The 21329-nt window shown below is 41.8% G+C and overlaps 1 protein-coding gene across 1 annotated transcript in view; it reads left to right on the forward strand.

Moving 5' to 3' along the window:
- Positions 1 to 18181, forward strand: part of ELL2 (elongation factor for RNA polymerase II 2) — a 42378-nt gene extending 24197 nt beyond the window's left edge. Inside the window, exons 7-12 of the mRNA XM_035099692.3 lie at positions 73 to 166; positions 2364 to 2937; positions 5636 to 5702; positions 9779 to 9950; positions 12631 to 12675; positions 16725 to 18181. Coding sequence (XP_034955583.3) covers positions 73 to 166; positions 2364 to 2937; positions 5636 to 5702; positions 9779 to 9950; positions 12631 to 12675; positions 16725 to 16841 — 1069 coding nt within the window. The 3' untranslated portion in view covers positions 16842 to 18181. The remainder of the gene's footprint in view (positions 1 to 72; positions 167 to 2363; positions 2938 to 5635; positions 5703 to 9778; positions 9951 to 12630; positions 12676 to 16724) is intronic.
- The last annotated feature ends 3148 nt before the right edge of the window (positions 18182 to 21329 follow it).

Below are 21329 nucleotides of genomic sequence, written 5' to 3' on the forward strand. Positions count from 1 at the left end.
TACAAATAATAACTGCTAGAGCATCGTTAACTTGATATTCCTTGTAACCTGGAATGTGGGTGATCTTTACAGGAAACTAAATTCATCTCAGAATGTCACCAGCACCGGTCACTTGGAATCTCCTCTGGGTTCTCAAAAAGATGCTGCATCTGCTTCTCCTCCCCAGGTATTTTATTTGTCACTCTTTATACCCTGATTCATCCAATAAGGCAACACATGACAAATGCTGATGTATGTTTGGAAGATTCAGTTGACTAGTGGGGAAAAGCCATGTCAGTGGTAGAGCACACTCACTTGGCATGCGAAAAGGTCCTAGCTTCAATCCTGGCATCTTCTTGTCTGAAGTTTGAAAGAGCTGCTACCAGTTTTGGAGCGTATGCCCGCGCTGCCTGGGGCGGGCAGGGCACAGAGTTCAGGATTGGAAAAGGGCAGGGAAGCTCCTGCCCACTCTCCTACAGCTCTCTGCCTCTGGGTCAGACGTGACTTGGCAGTGGAGTTACTGCAGCCAGGCTCGAGGCAAGTCACAGCCAAGGCGGGTGGGTGGCAGCCGCTCTCCAGAAATGACCCAGTGGCAGAGCTGTTGCTGCCAGGCTCAAGGTGTGCTGAGGAGGGTGGGCAGCAGCTCTTCCTCCCACTTGCCTGCTCTCCTTCCCCCGGTTCAGGCCTGACCCAGGGGGTGGAACTGCAACAGGCACAAGTGTTGCAGCCAAGGCATAGCTTCTTCTGGCAAGGAGCCAGGGTCTGAGGAAGGAGCCTGTTTCTAAATTGCACCCGGGTCCATGGCAGCCACGGCACCCACCACACTACGCCCCTGGCTGCTACTAGCCACTATAGACAACACTGAACTAGAAGGTTGAGTGTTCCAGTTTGATATAAGGCAGCTTCTTTTTCTCTGAAGTAATTATTTAGATATCTATATTATGGTAACACCTGTTTTGGAGAGGGAATTACAACAGTATTCCAAAATTGAAAATATTGCACTTATAGAGTGGCTTAAAATTCCTAATAAGTGTTCCAAGAGAAAAAGAATCAGGAGCAGTTCTAATCTGCCTTAAGGAGGAAGAATGACTTTTTGTGCTTGCTTTTGGGTCTTCTGGTTTCTGTCTCTTCTGTGCGGTCTCTCTGACTCACATCTAATTTAAATCTGTTGTGTATATTGGTGCTGAGCCCTTCTGGTAAGATTTCTTGCACTGTACTGAAACAGTCCATGTCCTTATAGATATGAGTCATTGGACACAACCCACTTGACTACTTGAGCACACATACACCTGGCATTAGTTGTCTTTCCAGTTTGGCAGCCCCGTGCCACCAAAGCGCATTTTAAGCTTTTCAGTTTCAAAATGTGGCTTGTTGTTTCCCCGGGAAAGTGCTGATTTAGCAAAGTAGCATCTAGCTTGGGTGTGTACATGCATGCTCTTGGGCATGTATTCAGTCTGTGTTGTTGTTTAAAAAAAAAACTCCACTATTGGGTGAGAGTGACTTTAGACAATATTGGAATTATTCTTTCCTCCCATGTGAAAAAGTCTGATCCTATCCTGCAGCAAGGTGAAGCTGACCACTTCAGATAGTATAGGTGAAAGGGATTGATAAATGCAGAAATTAATGTTTGAAGAGTGTAGCAAAACTTTTTTAAAGTGTTGGTTCTATCGTGGTGGGGAGTCACGATTTGATGCTTTGCTTGAGGCAGCAAAATATTTTGGGTACTGGTAATGGCTGCATGTGGACACGAGAAATTAGGACAAGAAAAGTGTGTTTCGTGGTTACAGAAAATTAATTTAGCACCAATTGACATGTTAAGTACAAACATTGTTCCTTTAATATCTAAATCAGGGGTCCCCAAACTAAGGCCTGGGGGCTGGATACGGCCCAATCACCTTCTAAATCCGGCCCGGGAATCAGCATGTTTTTACATGAGTAGAATGTGTTCTTTTATTTAAAACGCATTTCTGGGTTATTTGTGGGGCCTGCCTGGTGTTTTTACATGAGTAGAATGTGTCCTTTTATTTAAAATGCATCTCTGGGTTATTTGTGGGGCATATGAATTCATTCATATTTTTTTTCAAAATATAGTCCGGCTCCCCACAAGGTCTGAGAGACAGTGGACCGGCCCCCTGCTGAACAAGTTTGCTGACCCCTGATCTAAATTATCACAGTGTGAATTATTTGGTTTTCTTAAGGAATGAATCCATGTCCAATGGAGAATTCCCATGGCACCATAAATAAAATCCATTGTGGGAGCTCCCTTCTGCTCACACAACTCTTCTAAAGCTTGAAATAATGTTTCCTTTATAACTATTTCTAATTGTCATTTCTTAATAACTGCAAAAATAACAGTTCTGTTTGTGTGCCTCAATTTATTGCAGAAACGGCTTTTGGATTCTGATTTTATTGATCCTTTAATGAGCAAAAAACCAAGGATATCTCATCTTACCAATAGAGTTCAACCAACACTAAATGGTCACTTGACTGCTTCTGGTGAAAAGAATGCTGAAGCTTCTCAGCCTCCCCCTCCCCCTGCAGTTGCTGCAACACCAGCTGCTCTGCCACTTCCTCCAACTTGCCTTCCTGTTTCAAATCCTCCTCGGACTGTGAATTCTAACTCCAATTCCCCGAGCACTCCTGAAGGCCGGGGGACTCAAGACCTGCCTGTTGACACTTTGAGTCAGAATGGCAGCATTTATGGGGACCAGCATCAGAAATACACTTCTAGGACTCCGCTGGAAATCCCAGCACCTGCTGAAGATCTGTCAGTGTGCCCAAAGTCTATGGATGAGAAACATTCAGCGTTGCACAAAAAATCCAAGAAGAAGTCAAAGAAGCATAAGGAGAAGGACCAAATCAAAGACCACAACACTGGGAATGCTGCAGAGAAGGAGAGAGACCGTGAAAAGAAGGAAATTGTCAAACTGAAGAACTCCAGCCTGAAATTGATTGAAGGTATTGCCATTGCTTTTCACTTTGGACGACCAAGGCACCTATGCCCTATAATTACAATAGCACTGAAGCATGGGAGTTATTTGCCCATGGTAATACCTGCATACAGTAATACCTGCATGCAGGTAGACACAAGGGATAGTTGAATGAAGTGGTTACCTCCCATGCCAACCCCTCCCTTGTCTCCAGGATGCAGACATTACTGTTATTAGTGCAGAATGGAGCCAGCCCACAAGCAGTTAAACCAATGCAGATGTAATACAGTGGTGCCTCGCTAGACGAATTTAATTTGTTCCACGGGTCTTTTCTTAAACGAAAAATTCGTCTAGGAACGCATTGAATTTTAATTTTTTTGCCCATAGGAACACATTAATTGAATTTCAATGCATTCCTATGGGAAACCGCGATTCGCTAGACAAATTTTTCATAAAACGCATTCGTCTAGCGAGGCAACCTCCGCTAGAAAAAACCTTTCGTTAAGCGGAAATTTCGTTAAGCAGGGCATTCGTTAAGCGAGGCACCACTGTACATGGAAATTCCCTGTCTCGTTCCTTTTGCCTGAATTTGAAATCTGTTGCCAATGACCAATACATATTCAGAGCCACATGAATGAAAGCCTTATACGGTGTATATATCTTGCCTCCGAACAATTTCTCTAATCAGCTGAAGTATATATTCGTAAGCCTGTTCTTGTAAGGTTGTTTTTCTCTTTATAAACGTGCATACACAGTTTCAGTGTTGGAGAGAAGTAACAGCTGCAAAAAGCTGTGGGAATGTACTCTGACCATCATTTATTCTAACCTGCCCCACAGATTTCCTTCGTATTGATTTATTTGAGATTTAATATAGTGGGTGGGACAGGAATAATATTTAAATCATTGACAGAAATGAACCCAGTATGCAGCAGTTTACAAATTTTGGCTGGCCTTGATTACCAGCCGCAAACTTACAGTCACCAGGACACTGTCTCACCTCGGAGTTGAGCTTTGAGAAGGTCTAGTGGGGTGTTACTGAAATCACATTACTTAGAGGTAAGCCCCAGCATGCTTGCAACTGAAAAGTAGGGTACTAAAGTACATAGGCATTCCATTAGTAAATAGCTAGAAAGAATACCATTCTTTTAATTTCTCAACTGTTAGATTTGACATTGTCTCAAGACACAGTACAGTGGTACCTTGGGTTACAAACACTTCAGGTTACAAACGTTTCAGGTTACAGACTCCGCTAACCCAGAAATAGTACCTTGGGTTAAGAACTTTGCTTCAGGATGAGAACAGAAATCATGCTCCGGCGGCGCAGTGGCAGCAGGAGGCCCCTTTAGCTAAAGTGGTGCTTCAGGTCAAGAACAGTTTCAGGTTAAGAACGGACCTCCAGAACAAATGAACTTCTTAACTAGAGGTCTCACTGTATTTAGATACAGAATTCCGGGCTTCCCCTAATAGTTGTAGTGACAGCCGCTCAGGGAATTTGAGTTGTTATCCCGAAAGTTGTCCACCCATCTGTTGCCTTCCCTATTTTAGAAAGGATACAAAGATGCTGTGGTTAGAAAAACCCAGACTGGGAGGAAATGTAGCTGCTATTTTTTTAAAAGTTATTGAATATCAGCAAGGGGGCTGTGATTTGTAACTTTTTCTAAAGGACCTATGACACACTTTGTAGAGCCAAATTTAGTTGTGGACTATTTTAAAACTATTTTGTGAAGTTAAATAAAAAGTTGCTTACATCTTTGAACAAATTCCTGTTTAAATATTATTGCTGACTAGATACAATATATTTCCAATTCACTGAGGCTCATGGCATGGTTGTCCTAGTCAGGGCCTGGGACAATTTGAATTAGTCTTTGTTTACTGTAGTTGCTTGGTCACACAGGGTACTATCACAGATTCTTGGTCTTTATCAGACTAAGTCCAGCTTAAGAGGGGGTGAAACACACATTTTTAAATTATATTTTTAGGAATACAAAATAAGCTTTTCCTTGGATTATATATTGATATGAAATACATTAACATACCACTATATTTGATTGTGTGTGTTTGGCAGCATTGTAAGAATTCTATATGTGTATGTGTATATATATATAATATATATAGCCTCACATGTAAGTGCAAGTGCCTTCTGTTCATACAAGAAATTCTTTACATCCAAGCAATTGTTTTTAACCCTGCCATTCTGATGAGAGATAGATTCAACCCAGTAATTGCTTGTCAGCTTATTTTATAGTAAATTATTTGATTATCTTTGCATATTCATAACTTTGTTTGAAGGGGAAGTATTAGCAGAAAGAAAAGCACTTTGGCATTCCACTCCATTGTTATTTATTGTGCCCTAGTGAAAGCTGGATGTTGATGTAAAACTCCCATCTCCTTTTGTCCACCGACATCTGCCACAGAAATTCTTGAATTGCTGTGCAGATGCCACAACTTGTCTTGAAATAATAGAAGGCTGACCTTGGGTTAAGACTGAACTGCTTTTATTGTACGCAAACCAAAGTTCCTTTTGCATTTTAAGTTCCTGCCATTGGCCGATTCAGAATTTGTCATGCAACTACTATTATAAATATTCGACAGAGTGGTTTGCTCTTAATTGTCTCTTAAAGCTAATCCCTAGAAAGGAACACTCTGTGTAGGCACTTGAAAGTCAAATCCAGTTTGGTTTGGGAACAATCTCTTATCAAAGTGTGTAAACTTGTATTTCTTTATAGGTGTTGAAGAGACTTGCACTTCCACCGCAGATCCTTTGTCAACAAGTGAACTACCGGACTACTTTGTGTAAGTAGGATAATACTGGAGAAAGGGGATAGAGCGGCAGGAAACAATTTATGCAGTCCTCCCTCAAAGTGAAAAAGCACTTGGTAACTAAGAAAGTTACTAAGTAAAGAGGGGGAAGCTGCCTGGAAATGTTGCTCTGTGTAAGATTTCAAGTAGACTTATGTTATTGCAGCTCTGCCTTGACTTTCCCTCCTATTCCCGCGCTGAAGAGAAAAGTCTCTTACAGTGGTGCCTCGCTAGACAAAATTAATTCGTTCCACGGGTCTTTTCTTATAGCGAAAAATTCGTCTAGCGAATCCCATAGGAATGCATATGACCACATATGATTCGGATCTTGCAAAGTAGTATAAGCCAGCTTCTATGCAGTTTGCTCCCTTCTATGTATGTATCTTGGCTTTAGCATCAACTGTCATAGTGATAGAGCAAAGGTTCGACTTAATTCATTCTCGGCATTTGTATGCTGCTTTTCCTACACTCAGAGAAGCGTGCAAAATAAGTGTACTGGGAGTGGGGAGGCGGTGGCACGGTTGGGGCTGTGCGGACACACTGGTGGAGCTAATTCGCATTCCCGAAGGGGTGCGCACAGAACCTCAACCTCACCGCCATTTCACCCCTCGTAAGCAACAGTGATGCGGCTTCCCAGAGGCTGTTGCTGTGGCTCCACCCCACTTGGTGAGTCATGTCTGCTCCTTCACAACTTTGTAGTTTGCATCGTAGTATCACTTCATATCTTTCTGTTGAAAAGCACTTCATATTTTCAGCGATTTCTGACACTGTTTCTGAACTTATTTGTTTTGGGGGTTTTTTGTTTTTTGTTTTTGTTTTTTGGTATGTTCTGCATCCATTTTGCTCCCTTAGCAGCGGCTGATTATAAACACCATTTTTTCTCCTTTCCCCTTTTGCCATTTAATTTGGCCGTGGCAATCCACGTGATTTTGTTGACAATGGCATACTAGTATGTCTTGCAATTTTGTAGCACAGATGCAAACAAAATCGCATGGGTCACCCTTGATACATGGCATCGAAAGCAAAAGGGAGTGAAAAAGAATAATCGCACACAAAAGCCATTACAGTCAAGGAAACAAATGGGCATCAAAACAACATCAAAACAACATGAATGTTTTGAAAAAGCCATTGTGATGCAGACTGGGTTATGACTGTTTGCAATAAAAATAGCAAAACTCTTCATGTAAAAAATACTATTGTTGTGACTTTTTTTTGCTCCTCTTCCCCAGAATATGTCTGTGCTTCAAAATCATTGTTGTTTTTCTAAAAGTTGACATAGATAATGTGGAGTGTGTGTGCTCCTTAGATGAGATAGTGGTGGGGGATGTAAAAAACAAAAATATTGTCCAATCAGCTAAGCTCATTTATTTTTTTAAAGTATTCCCACCCAGCTGTTCATCTGAAAAGGCTCCCAGAGTGCCTCACAAAGACCAGTGATAAGACAGTCTCAGCCCTCAGGCTTAAAAAGAGACACAAAAGAAAAAGAGATTAGGATGAAGGAAAGGGGGGGGGAGAAGAATTCAGGCATTAGTTCTCAGTTAAGAACTTTTTCTAATGACCAGCTGAGACAGAAATGGTTCAGGGAGAGGAGGAGCCAAAAGTTGCTCCTCTTCTGCTTCAGTCTTGCTCTTTCCTGCAACCTGATGGAATAGCTGCTGTCAGTTGATAGTGGAGGAAGCTGAAACATCTGGTGGAGCTGGCTTCTCAGCAGTGCCAATGGTGTGGAACTGCAGCCTGCTTGGGGTGTAAAGGTTTCTACAACTAGAAGTTTGCACTGTTCGGACATAACATCTCCTCTTGGTAGATGTCCAGTTTGCAGCAGTCACAAATTTAGCTATTAAGTAATAATTAACTGGGACGCGGGTGGTGCTGTGGATTAAACCACAGAGCCTAGGGCTTGCCGATCAGAAGGTCGGTGGTTCGAATCCCCGCAACGGGGTGAGCTCCTGTTGCTCAGTCCCAGCTCCTGCCAACCTAGCAGTTCGAAAGCATGCCAAAGTGCAAGTAGATAAATAGGAACCGCTCCAGCAGGAAGGTAAACGGTGTTTCCGTGCACTGCTCTGGTTCGCCAGAAAGCAGCTTAAGTCATGCTGTCCACATGACCTGGAAGCTGTACGCCAGCTCCCTTGGCCAATAAAGCGAAATGAGCGCTGCAACCCCAGAGTCGTCCGCGACTGGACCTAATGGTCAGGGGTCCCTTTACCTAACTAGTTAGTGCTATTGTAGAAATCATGCTGAAAAGTAACTATTTTCAAACACCTGTTTGATGATTTTCAGTATGTCCTGTTTGTAATTGTTTCTTGAGACAAAGAAAATGAAATGAACATTTTTATGAGTTACTTGAAATGCTTTTCCAACACCCGTCTGTGTTGGAAAGAGATTTACTTCTCATTCTCGAGCAAGATTTTTTTTAAAAGCCATCCGTACTGGGGATTTAAATACATGCAGTAAACCTAATAACCCTTGGTGTAAAAAGAAAGAAAGAGCAGTGTGTGCTTTTGAATGTTGTGAATCAAAATGCTGACACAACCTTGCCTAGTAGTGCTACTGTACAACAGGGCGATGAGAGTGCAATGACTCCAAGTCATGTTCACATGACCCTTGTCCCTGGAATCACGCTGCCTGCACATGTCTATCGCATATCAGCTGTAACTGGCACAGAGCCCTGTTTTGTTCTACTTGGGCAGCACACACTCCTTTTGTGCAGAAAAATCTGAGACGATGGTGTCTTGCATTCCTGTAAAAACTCATTTGATGGTGTGGCTAGCAATTTCTCTCCCAAAGGCACTGTTTGTTAGCAGTCATGCAGAAAACAGATAAAGGCTACTAAGGCCAGTGGAATAATGTTTTTTTAATCTACAGTGCTGCCTAAGTACATGGTGTTTTACAAAAAGAGAGAAAACAGGTCTTTAAGCACCTGCAGTCTAAGAATAGGCACAAGGGAAATAGAGGAAGTGGAGAGTGTTGGAGGCAGCAGTAAATGGAAATAGAATGTACCATTATTTCTCATAAATGTAGTTTGGTTTAGTTACAATCAGCTATTGGGACTGGGGGTTTTCCCAGAGGCTTGAGAACATGGCGAAAGCAGGTTTTGAGGAAGTGCTTGGAGAGTAAACAGCATGGAGGTGTTCAGGGAGACAGTTTTGGGTAGAAGAGGCAGCAAAGAGGGAAGTTATTTCAGGTAGGAGAAGACCTTCAGATAGTTGAGGAGGGTGGAGCTGGATGAGTAATAGCTACAGTTAGGGTTGTGTCAAGATACAAGAACTGAATATGGAAAGGTGAAGGCTGTGGAGGGTTGTGAAGGTACGGATAAGAATCTTGTGCATGATCTAGGAGCAAACAGGAAGCCAGTTTAGGGAATTAAAGGGCTGTTGCATGGTCAGAGCAATGAAAAGTGAATAATGATAAAGTGAAGGATAAAACGTAGGACAATGCAAGAACAGAAAGGAGACAATCTATAATATTGTTCCTTCTAATTGCCCTAACCCAGCAGAGAGGGATGCTTGGAGATATGTAGCAATAGGCAGCAATTAGGTTGATGGCATAAAATGTATTTCTACTGAAACATCTTCAGTGAGGTGGAAGCTGTTTATCTTTTCTCCAACACAATCGTATGATACAATACTGTAACTATTTCTTAAGTCTTAGCCGCCAGGGCTTTTTATTAACTTCTTTAGTCCACCAAAGTCATGAGATTTTGCCTGATATTTAAAAGGTCCTTCAGTTGTATTAATTGTAGGAAATATAAACTATAATCAAATTCACAGAAGAATTTTAAAAATCCGCAGTCTTTGATTTTAATATCTTGGTTCCTATGTAAAAATGCATGTTGTTGTGAACATTTTTTTAAAAAAGAAAATAACCGGTAACCTGGAGATTGCAGAAACTACCGTAAATTCTGACTACCGGTAGTTAAAAGGTGGTTAGATCACCATGACAGTGAAGGGGGAATTAAGTAATTTATACCTCTTAATAAGTTTTAAAGGGGAAGTGATTTATGATAAACTTTTTTAAAAAATTACAATACCATGAATTTTAAATCTTGTTTATTTTATTCTATTTTAAAAAAGAAAATACATAGGTATTATCTCTTATGAACAACGACAAAGTTACAAGGATGACTTCAACGCAGAATATGATGAATATAGAACCTTGCATGCAAGGATGGAGAGTGTTACTAGAAAGTTTATGAAACTAGATGCAAAGCGTAAACTGCTTTCTCCAGGATCAAAAGAATATCAGGTAAAACCTGCTTTCCACCTTCCTCTGATGTTAATGTAGCTTTAACCTTCATCCAAGTATGCCTGATGATTGGGATTAGAATTGTTGGGTGCACATTACATCTGTTCCCCATGGTATGGCCATAATTTTAAGTTCTAAAAGAACTTGACTGTACCTTGAATGTGCCAGATCCCTCCATGGAGGCCTTAAAGCAGGGGTAGGCAACCTAAGGCCTGTGGGCCGGATGCGGCCCAATCGCCATCTCAATCCGGCCCGCGGATGGTCCGGGAATCAGCATGTTTTTACATGAGTAGAATGTGTCCTTTTATTTAAAATGTATCTCTAGGTTATTTGTGGGGGTTGCCTGGTGTTTTTACATGAGTAGAAGGTGTGCTTTTATTTAAAATGCATCTCTGGGTTATTTGTGGGGCATAGGAATTCGTTTAATTTCCCCCCAAAAAAAAAATCTAGCCGGCCCACCACATGGTCTGAGAGACGGTGGGAAAAGGTTGCTAACCCCTGCCTTATAGAGAAGAACTCCTGGGAAATGTTCCACAATTGTGATCATTCCTGTCCTGCAGACTTGGCAGAGGCTGGTTCTATTTTGTAAACCTCATCACATCTTTTTATCTTGGGAAGTGATGGATCTTTACTTTCCTTGGCAAGGAAATAATACAAAACAAGTATTGTATTATTTTAGGAGAATTATTTATATATCAATCATGAACTGATCTGCAGTGTTTACTCCCATTCTCTGGTTCAAACCAATATAGTGATAAGGGATATAGGTTCATCAGTCTTGTGCCTTCAGATTACTTTAAAATAAATGAGAAGCAGTACTTGCTGCTGAGTCTTAAAACCCAATGATTAGTGATGGCAAAGGGTTGTGCAAGAGCAGGATGACGCTCATGTTGTGATAGGATCAACAAGATATTTGTATAAACTTGGTTCTTTTGTCCTAGCCTCTAACCCCTGGAGTGTTGCTTAGCACAAACAGAACAGGAGGAGAGGAGACTTCCTAAAGTGTGTAGTCAAAAAGCTCTCTGATGCTGAAAGGCAATGCCCACATTCAGATTAGCATATCTTGGTTTAATAAACTGAGATGAACATTTGCTCACACTGCAAATGGGAGAGCAAAGGGACTGTGTGCATACAGTGTAAACCAACCAACCAGAAAGCCTCTAACTAGCCATAGCTTCCTGTTTCTTTTTTGTCAATTAATTTTATTGGTTTTCCAAATTTTTGCCTGATTATGCAAATTATACAAATTATTTCCAAATTAATTCCCGCACACCATTCTTGATGCATCTTTATCATCTACTATTATTGGGCTTCATACTCCTATTTACCTCTGGTTACATTCCATTTTACAAAATTATCACTTATTCAACAGCTGCACTCTTAATGATTTCTATTCATTGTATTATATTATTTAATTTTTCATATAACATCAAGTGAGGAGCAATTTTTCTTTTCAGTCCAGATGTGATCTGATAAATCCAGTTGTTGACATTCATTGGTCTTGTGTGTCTGCCATTGATGTTTTAAACTGCATTCTTTGCTGGCTGGTCACAATACAGTGGTACCTCAGTTTAAGAACAGTCCTGTTTACGAACGATTCAGTTTACAAACTCCCGGTTTGCGAACTTTACCTCGGTCTAAGAACAGAATCCGAACAGTGGAAGGGCACCAGCAGCGGGAGGCCTCATTAGGGAAAGTGTGCCTCAGTTTAAGAACGGTTTCGGTTTAAGAATGGACTTCCACAACGGATTAAGTTCGTAAACTGAGATACCACTGTATTGTTGTTCCATTGTGATTGGGGTGGACAACTGAAATCTCAAGGATAACTCCAATCTTCCTCTGCTCAGTTCGCGTCCCTTCCATCCCATAGTAGGAAGTTCCCAAGGAACTATAGTCTTCTCCTTTCAGTTGGTCAGCTAGATCAACAAGTTCCAGGAAATTGCCATTTTCTTTCTCAGTCTGAAGGCAGGGTATTTTTCTCCAAGTATAGCTGACAAGTGGGGACCACCATTCCGCTCCCATCAGAAGCATCTCCAGAGACACATACGTTGCAAAATTCCTCTCACCTCCACAGTGACTTTTTACTTTTTGGCCCATGTTCTTCCTCTTAAATCTCAACATTGCTTTAAGTTCATAGTCCCCTTTGGGTGGTTGGGGTGTGTGTGTGTTAAGCTCTAGCCTCCAATGACATCCATCAAAACAACAAGGCTCTCCCACAAATCATAGTTTCCTGATTCATCCAAACTGGGATACTGCAGCTTCAGTATTCCAGGGATACCAGCTCCAGAACAAGCCAAGACATTAAGCAACAGTTTGAAGTTGGTTTAAAGTCTTATTCATATTTCAGCCTAGTAAGCTGAGATATGATTGTCTGAACTGGCTCAGTAACTCTTTGTTACTGACTGTTCTTCTCCATTAGTGAGCGATTATTTTTCTCTGCAGAGAAGGCAGAAATGAGGGGCTCTACAAATTGGGTTTTCAAACTACAATACCAGATTCACACCATCCCAATTCTTGAGGGGAGAGTGGGAGTTTTTGGTAAAATGAATGTGTGATCCAGGGATGTGTAAGATGGATGTTCTTACTGTACAGGTGTGGTACACTGTCTTCAGTTAATCTTAAGGTAATTGTTAATTGCTAGCTGTACTTAGTAACCATAAATTTATCCTTAAACTTGTAGATCCTTCATGACGAAGTTTTACAAGAATATCGGAAGATCAAACAGGTTTGTATAACTTATACTTAATTATTGTGTATGGTGTATGTATAAAACTATGCCATTCCAGCTGAATAGGATTAATCAGAGCTCAAAGTTAACATCAAAAAGACCTAATTCCTGTACTCATATTGGCTTCACTGTATATAATTCTAGCACTTCTAATTTTACAGTGAAATGGATTAAAACACATATTTAGGTGACGTGTATTTAAATACTGAAACCATGTTGGATCATTGCCTCTTGGATTCTCATTGCATTGCGCTTGCTTTTCAGTCTGGACAAATGCTTCTATTTGTCTGTTTTTAATATGTTTGTGGCAAATGTTTTGTTTTGGCTTCTATGATCATTGTGAATTGAGAATCTTCATATGAGTGAAGTACATTTTTGTCCTGCCTTCTATAGCATTTCACTTTCCAACTGAATCCTCTAGCCATAGTGACAAGCCAAGATTTGGTATTGATCCCAGATATTCAGAATTATAAATAGTGCTCTTAAAACAATGAGAATTTTAGAAATGTGACTTAGAAGTGAGGCTCTAATTGACCATATGCCTCTTCTTATGTGCTCTCCCTCATTTGCTGCTTAAAACTGAAGGAGTAATTGCTAATGTGGTACTGAGCAGCTGTATGCCTTATGTGGCTGCATCACTTTCTGAGCCTGGGCACATAACTTAGGAAGCAGAGCAGAGCTGGGAAGGGAAGTGACAGTCACTCGGGCCTTAGAAGAACCATCTGTTGAGGATTGGGGAGGAGTCTTCTGCCAGAGAGGCATGAACTGAGAAGTACATCAGCTGGTCCCATTGGCGGAGGTGGAGAGAGGCAGATGAGGGTGGAATAAACCCCCCAACAAGTGTTTTTCACCTGAGCAATCCAGATACATTAATGCAGGCATCCCCAAACTGCATACTCCAGATGTTTTGGTCTACAACTCCCATGATCCTTAGCTAACAGGACCAGTGGTCAGGGAAGATGGGAATTGTAGTCCAAAACATCTGGAGGGCCGAAGTTTGGGGATGCCTGCATTAATGTCTGAATCCCACTGAAGTGCAAGAGGCTTCATTTTATTGCATGTAACTTTGTTCATTGGGCTCCCCCTGGACAGTAGGATTTAGAAGTACAGTGGTACCTCAGTTTAAGTACACAATTGGTTCCGGGGAGCCATTCGCTCCCCGAAAAGTACTTATACGGAGTGGCACTTCCATGCGTGCGTGCTGCGCAGATCGCTTCTGCACACGCACGCGCTGCGGAACCCGGAATTAAACACTTCCGGGTCCGTGGAGTACTCAGACCGAAAGTACTCAAGCTGCAGCAGACGTACACTGAGGTATGACTGTACCTAGCATTCCCTGCATTGTACCTCCTGCTTCCAGAATTTTAATTCAATTCAGGTGTTTTAAACCCATGTTAAAACAGAGTGACTGCAAGGACCCAGCAATGTGGAGGAAGTAGTACATGATCTGGTTCAGCCATGGGTCCAAAAGCAATAGCTGTGCCCAATTCTCTTTTGTGCGGTAACCATTTTTTTCAGTTACCACAGTGATCAAATTAGTTCTGGGAACCCATGGCTGTATTTGTGGACACATCAGGCACTTTGTATGCACTGTGTCTCCAGAAGCACATCCTGGGTCCACATAAAGCACTTCACAAACATCTCAGCTGGTCCCGTTTTGAAACGAAATGGCACTTGTCCTTTCAACTGCAGTACGATATGCAGCCAACCTTCACTGTAACCACAAGGCCACGTTAGTATTGAAACATTGCTTGTTTCTATGTAGCATTAGTTAGATGTGCCTTTTGAATACTGTGTATGTCAAGAGTTCTGACTTTCTCAAGATTGCAGTAGCCTCAAATTATGCATAAAAACCAAAAGAGGCTTGGTTGGTCTCCATGAAAAATTCTGAAAGCTGCAGTTTAGCAATCCTTTTATTAGGACCAACCAAAATGTCACAAAATAAAGAGTGAGCTTCGCATTCTCCTGAACTGTCCATCAGGGTGGGTGTTAGACAAAGTAGGGAATGAGGACAAGAGAGAACTAAAGCAACAAAACAAAATGGCTTGATGTTGTAGAATGGAATTGTGCAGTTGGAAGGGACCCTGAGGGTCATACAACCCCCTGTAATGCAGGAATACGCAGCTGTCCCATACGGGACAGTGTTATCAGCACCACACTTTAACCAACTGAGCTAAGGGAACTCTGTGTTGGGCTGTAAGGTCTCAAGATGGAGATTGAAGACTTCATTTGAATAGTCTCTGCTAGGTGCAGTAAGTTTCAGATTACACCATGGATTCTCTGAGAAGGAAGTACCTTCATTTTAAAAAACGTGGTACCGTTTCCCCCTTTTTAATACGTAGTCAGAAAGTAAGCCATAGCAGGCTTTTTAAGCATTTGTGCAGATTAAACACCCCCTGAAAATAAGCCATACCTCCGCGCAGCAGCGCCGCTTGCCTCGAGGCAGCGGGACCCAGCAGCAGCGCCGTCCTTGTCCTCCCGCTGCTGTTGCTGCTGCTGCTGCCGGGCCAGGCAGAGGCGAGGCCGCTGCTCGCCCCTGTGGGCTGCATGGCCCAAGGCTGAGCTGCGGCGGGAGGCCCGCGGGTGCTTCCGCACCACTGGAGTGATGGACGGCGGCGGGAGCGCTGCTGGCCCCTTCCGTGACGCTGGAGTGTCATGGGCTGCATGGCCCAAGGCAGAGTGGTGACGGGAGGCCCGCAGGCCCTTCCGCACCACCGGGGCGACACACGGCGGGAGCGCTGCTGCCCCCTTCTGCGCCGCCAGAGCGCCCGGCGAGGAGGCCTGCCACCCTGGCGCCCAGAACCAGCGCCGATCGCTCGGAGCGCTCCGCAGCGCCGATCGGGCGGAGCGCCGAGCCAGCGACCTGGCCTCTTCCTGCCTGCCGCCCGCCGCCCAGAAACGGCAAGGAGGAGGGGAAAGGGGCGCCTGGGTAGGAGTCGGGAGGGCCCTTGCTGCATGAGCCGTGGGCGCGCGGCTCCTTCCAAGTGCAGTGAGCGCCTCATTTTGAGTGAGAGGCTTGAAAGGAACACAGCAACAAGGGCGATGGCTGCGCAGCCGTGGGGGCTCTCAGTGCCGCCTTGCCCGGGTCCCACATTCCCCGGAGGCCAAGCTCGGCTGGCCAAGCTCTGAAGGCGCGCGGGTGGCCTGTCTAAGGCCGGGCGGGATCCCTCAGCCCTGCTCATCCTCATGCGAAACACCCCCCCCCCCGAAAAATAAAGTAGCAGGAACCTTGGAGCGGTTGGCAGGGGGGAAATAGAAGAAAGAATTTAAAAACCGACACAAAGGCATCGCCGGGCGGAGCGCCTAGCCAGCAGCCTGGCCTCTTCATGGCCCGGCCGAGGAGGCCTGCCGCCCCACCGCCCGGAACCATAGATACCATAAAAACACAATAAGACATCCCCTGAAAATAAGACACCGTGTGTTTTTTTGAGGAAAAAAAGTTATAAGACGGTGTCTTAAAAAGGGGGAAACACGGTAGTTGCCAGATCTGTCACCAGCCTTAAGCAAAACACATGAGTTCCTTGATAGAGAACAGAATACAGTGAATTACACTGTGTAACCGTGATTTTTGTTATCTGATTAATTATGGAAAATGCCTGGGCATGGGTTGTATAACATACAAAGGGCAAAAAAATGCTAACTTAAAAAAAAACCTACCTGAAATCAAAAGTTTCCTCTATGGAATTTGATTGTCTGAATCTTCTCAGTCTGTTTTCTATCCCACTTTTGTGACTGAAACATCCCTGACTGATCCTAAACAGGGGAAGCATGTCCCTGATTATTGTGCAGGACCTCTTGGCATCAGTGCCAACGGCCATGGTATCCTCGTGAACTGTGTATCTGAGATGGCTTTAAGAGCCCAACTTTGTGATGGTTCCAATTCTTTCTGAATTGGTAGGTTTCAGGAGATGCTTGCAGATTAGGTTTTGTTTTATCTGTGGTTTTATAGGCTTGCATTTCATTACTTTTTAACAATGTTTTGTGGATTATATACAGTCAGTGTCAGATTGTACATTGTTAGAATTTTACTTTTGTTTCTGTTGCAGTCTAGTCCTAACTACCATGAAGAAAAGTACAGATGTGAATATCTCCACAACAAGCTGGCTCACATTAAGAGACTTATAGGTGAATTTGACCAACGGCACGCAGAGTCATGGCACTAGGGCTCTGGACCAGAAGATGTGAATAAACTAAAGATTATTTATTTAAAATTCCATAAGACTTGCTCTAAGGTTTAAAAACAAAGTGAAATCTCTAATGCGGGAGTTTCAGCATTAGCAGGCTGAGTTGCTGTTTTTCTTGATGGTGAGGATGTTGCTTCCCTGCATAGTTGAAGCTGCTTTTTCCCTGGTCCCTTTTTATCCTTAACATTTACTCATTTATCCATGGAAATCATTTTACCATTGGGTACTGGGGATCCAGTCTCTGTAGTTCTGAGGTTCTGCTAATATATATTAGCAGAAGCAGATGCTTATGGATGAATTACAAGCCTGTTTTTTCCTGACTTTTTCTTGTTAATGCAAAAACGATTTGCCTTAAATGGTAGAAAGTTTAAAAATTTGCACAATAAAGTAAACGTTGTTTCTGGAGGGTTCAGAGGTGTGAATGAATATGTGCACATGCACACACCTATCAACAAGGGTAACTTATTTCTGTGATTTGAACCCCCACTGCAATGATTGCCTTACATTGTTTGCTTATGTATCTGAATTGTACTTAATCCATTTCTCCATAAACACTGCTTCCCAGTACATTAAAATGGGAAGCACTACTGTGTCTGAAATGTGTGTGTGTGTGTGTGTGTGTGTGTGTGTGTGTGTGTGTGTCTGCGTGTGTGCATGAGAGAGAGAGAGAGAGGAGGGGGGTTGTGTGCATACACAGTTGGGGGGTAAATCTGCTATATAGGCCAAATGTTCAGGTTGACAACTGACAAGTGTTAATGCAGGGTTTTTTCCAATAAAACTGCTGCATCTGTTCTGGAAGACAAATATTTCCATTTCAACGATTTGTCAGCTTTCTTATCCAGGAAAAATTGATACTTTACAAAAAAAAATATTCTATAGTTTTGGGGCAAAATTATAAAATTAACATGTAGGTGACCTATTTATATACTGCTATAAAAGTATTTTTGAAGAGAATATGCAATGAAGCTATTGCCTACATGAAATGTATATTTAAAGATTTTTCTTCCTGTGTGTCAGGAATATAACAAAGATGTATTTAACTATAAAATACTGTGATCATCAAACAGCACAAACTTTCATTTCATGCAGTTAATTGGTTTAATTTAAGTTAAACCGTCACTTTATCATGTGGGAACATAAGTTATTTGGTCACAAAATTGACTTATACTTGTCTTTTCATTTGTCTTAATATATTTCTTTCAAAAGTGCTGCCAATTGAAAAGGGAAGCATTATGTTTACAAGTCTGATTTTATTTTATTTTTTGGAATGTTTGCCAAAATTTTGGTAGTATCTTTAATAAACTTGTCTCCAGCATTAACTCAGTTGTTGTGTGTTGCTGTACAGCAGAACAACAGAACATGGTATATTTTCCTACAAATACCTTAAGCATTATACACATATGACTCTGAAATGCTGGGCTCAGATTTTAAAGACCAAAAAAATCAGGAACATTTTTCACAGGAAACCATTTTGCATGTGAGAAACCCTCTCTACAGCCCATTATTTTAGTCACAAAGCATAAATTTTCACAGCTTTTTAGTGTAGTCATTTAAACATATTATGACCTCTTACAGTCAAACCTCTTCCTCAGTACTTTTTTGGTGTATTGGCTTTCAAGGCTTAGTGAACTGATGCAGAAATTTCTGGATTGCATTGGGGCAACTTTTTTTATGTTAATGTTTTTTGCATAGAGAACCCAATAGTAATATCAAACTTGGCATTTTTCTCTACTACATATTAGTGTTAACTTTTTTCCCTTTTTGACCAATTGTCATTTGTAGTTTTGTTACTCACGAGACTTGCTGGAGTGGAAAATCTCATTCTGCTGCAAGCGCATTGACATCAGCCCTGAGTGGCAGAGAAGCTTTGGTTTGTAACCTAACTCAGCCATGTCCTTGGGCAAATCACTTCCTCCATCTCATTTCCTCCCTGTAAAACCAGAATGATGGTTACTTAGCTCAAAGTGGTGATACAGCTAATCGGCAGAGAGATTGTAAAGCACTAATGCTGCATTTGTAACACATCATAATGCAAAATAAATCCACCCGTGAAGTTGCATGCACTTCATGATTTTACAAGTTTGTTCACAAGTAGCTGAAGAGTGATTATTTCTCTAAGGTTCCATCATTTCATGCCTTGAAAGCTGACAACTACTTTAAATGAACTTGAGAATTGCTGTAGCAGTATAGCTAAGTGATTTATGAACAAAATGTTCTAAGTTCAAATTTCAGTGCACCCATGAACCCACTAAATGGCCTTAGACAAGATACACCATTGAATGTAATTTTTACATCTCATTGCCATTGAACCCCCACCTTACATTTTCCCTCTCTACACACTCCTTGTGTATACGTTGACAGGATTTCTCAAAGCCTGTTGGACATAAAGCATAATGACCAGAGAATAGACAAAATTCAGTTGATATATGCGTATTTTCCAAGGCTGGTTGGAGACTACATATATTGTCTGGGAAATGTGCACAATTCCTTCTTTGTGGGCAGATTATGTGCACATTCTCCATGACGCCTGGGAAATGTCCAGTTCTACACACTAACCTCTCAATCCACATTCTCCTTAACATAATATTTCTGCAAACAAAATTCATTTCCCGCAGCTGGGCAAAGTGAACTTTAGACTTCAAATGCATATGATTTTGTTGTCATTTAAGTGCTGTTTTTGCTTCAGAAGATTAACATGGCAACTGTTATGTTAAGGGTCACATATATTGACAGTGCCAAATTGATAAGTGTTACAAAGCTGTGGCCAGCAATCAAAATGACAATGCACTGAGTCAATGAGATAACATCAATAGTGTAATTCTGTTGTTAAAATTTTAAATACATACTTCTCTGAAACAGCACAGAATGTCCTTAGGACATCCCAGTAGATCAGGGGTGCAGGTAATAATCACATTCACCAAGGTCACATCCACATTGTGGACATTGAAAGCACACGGCTTCAATGGGCTCTGGTTTGTTAAGGGTGCTAGGAATTGTAGTTCTGTGTAGGGTGAACTATAGTTCCCAGGATACCTTGGGGGAAGCCATGTGCTATCAAGGTATGATATGACATAAAACAGGGATAGCATGAACTGTATTATCTAGTAGGTGATGGCTGTTTCTTTTACTACGGTAAATAAGTTACAGTAAAAAAAAGGCATGTCCAAAGTTGTATTTAGCATGCAAGTATGTCTGTCCACGATTAAAATTTCCTTCCTGACAATCTATAGTGAACTTGTCAGTTTCTTTAACTAGATAGTTTGTGCAGTTTCTCTCACGGTAAACTAACACCACTAATCAAACATGATTAAAAATATGAGTTATAGGGCAGTAACTGGATATTTTCATGCGTCTTGCCTATGTAGCTGCTTTACTCTTAACTAAAATGCCCTAATAATAATAATAATAATAATAATAATAATAATAATAATACCAGGCGGCTTTTTATTTTGTAATGGAAACATTACAAACATTTTTCAGTCAGATCTGTTGATGCTGAAAATGGGGACTTCAGAGACTATGGGTTCTGTGGAAGGGTTTAATATACCGGTAATAAACCAAGGTAAGAACAAAAGGCAGGATTTGTATCATGGATCTATGTCCAGTTGAATTAAATCGAGAGGCAGTTCAAAACAAAAAACCTTTGGACATGACCTCCGAAGATCTCTGCACAGAACATGCTGCAAATAGACACAGTATGTACTAGCCGGCTTAAGATTGCTTCCTGCAGCATTTAAGGCCTCCCATCAGTCATGCTGAGAAGATGATTATCCAGAATGTGGCACCTTTTAACTTAATATGTGTTGAGCTAGCATCTCGGCCAAATGTCAACGTGGCAAGGCTTTGTACATCTGGAGATCCTTCCTTTAGATGAGGCCTGAATGAATTTTAACAAGTCTTCATGGCTTAAACAATCATTGTTCTCATCCTTTCCCCACCCTCTTGGCTAAGCAGACCAGCCTGCCGGATCAGGCCAATGGCCCCCCTAGTCCAACATCCTGTTCCCAACCAGATGTCTGTGGGAAACCCACAAAGGCATTAAACATACATTAAAAGCACAGGGCATCCCCAGCAAAGAATCCTGGGGATCCTAGTTTACCCCTCCCAGAGCTACAATTCCCAGCAATCTTAGCAAACTACACTTCCCAATATTCAGTGGGGTGGGGAGCAATGTGCTTTCAATGGACCTTAACATCTTAGTCTTGCACTGTAAATGTGAAAGACTACTGGAACATCAGCAAGAAGGGCTGCAATTGCCTAGGTAAAAACTAAAAAACTTGAATACAACCTGCACATTTCCTTTATGTTTAAATGTGTTGCTTTCAAAATGAAACAAAAAACATTTCCTCCAGCAGCAACTGGAACTGTATAATGAAATGGCTTGCTTGTGTCAGGGCCAGATAAAACAACTGGCCCACCATGAGCATGCATGTTTCCAAATACTAGCTTTCCCCCTAATAACCTTGC

Source organism: Zootoca vivipara, chromosome 10, assembly GCF_965207765.1.
Source record: "Zootoca vivipara chromosome 10, rZooViv2.hap1.1, whole genome shotgun sequence".
NCBI classification, from domain to species: domain Eukaryota; kingdom Metazoa; phylum Chordata; class Lepidosauria; order Squamata; family Lacertidae; genus Zootoca; species Zootoca vivipara.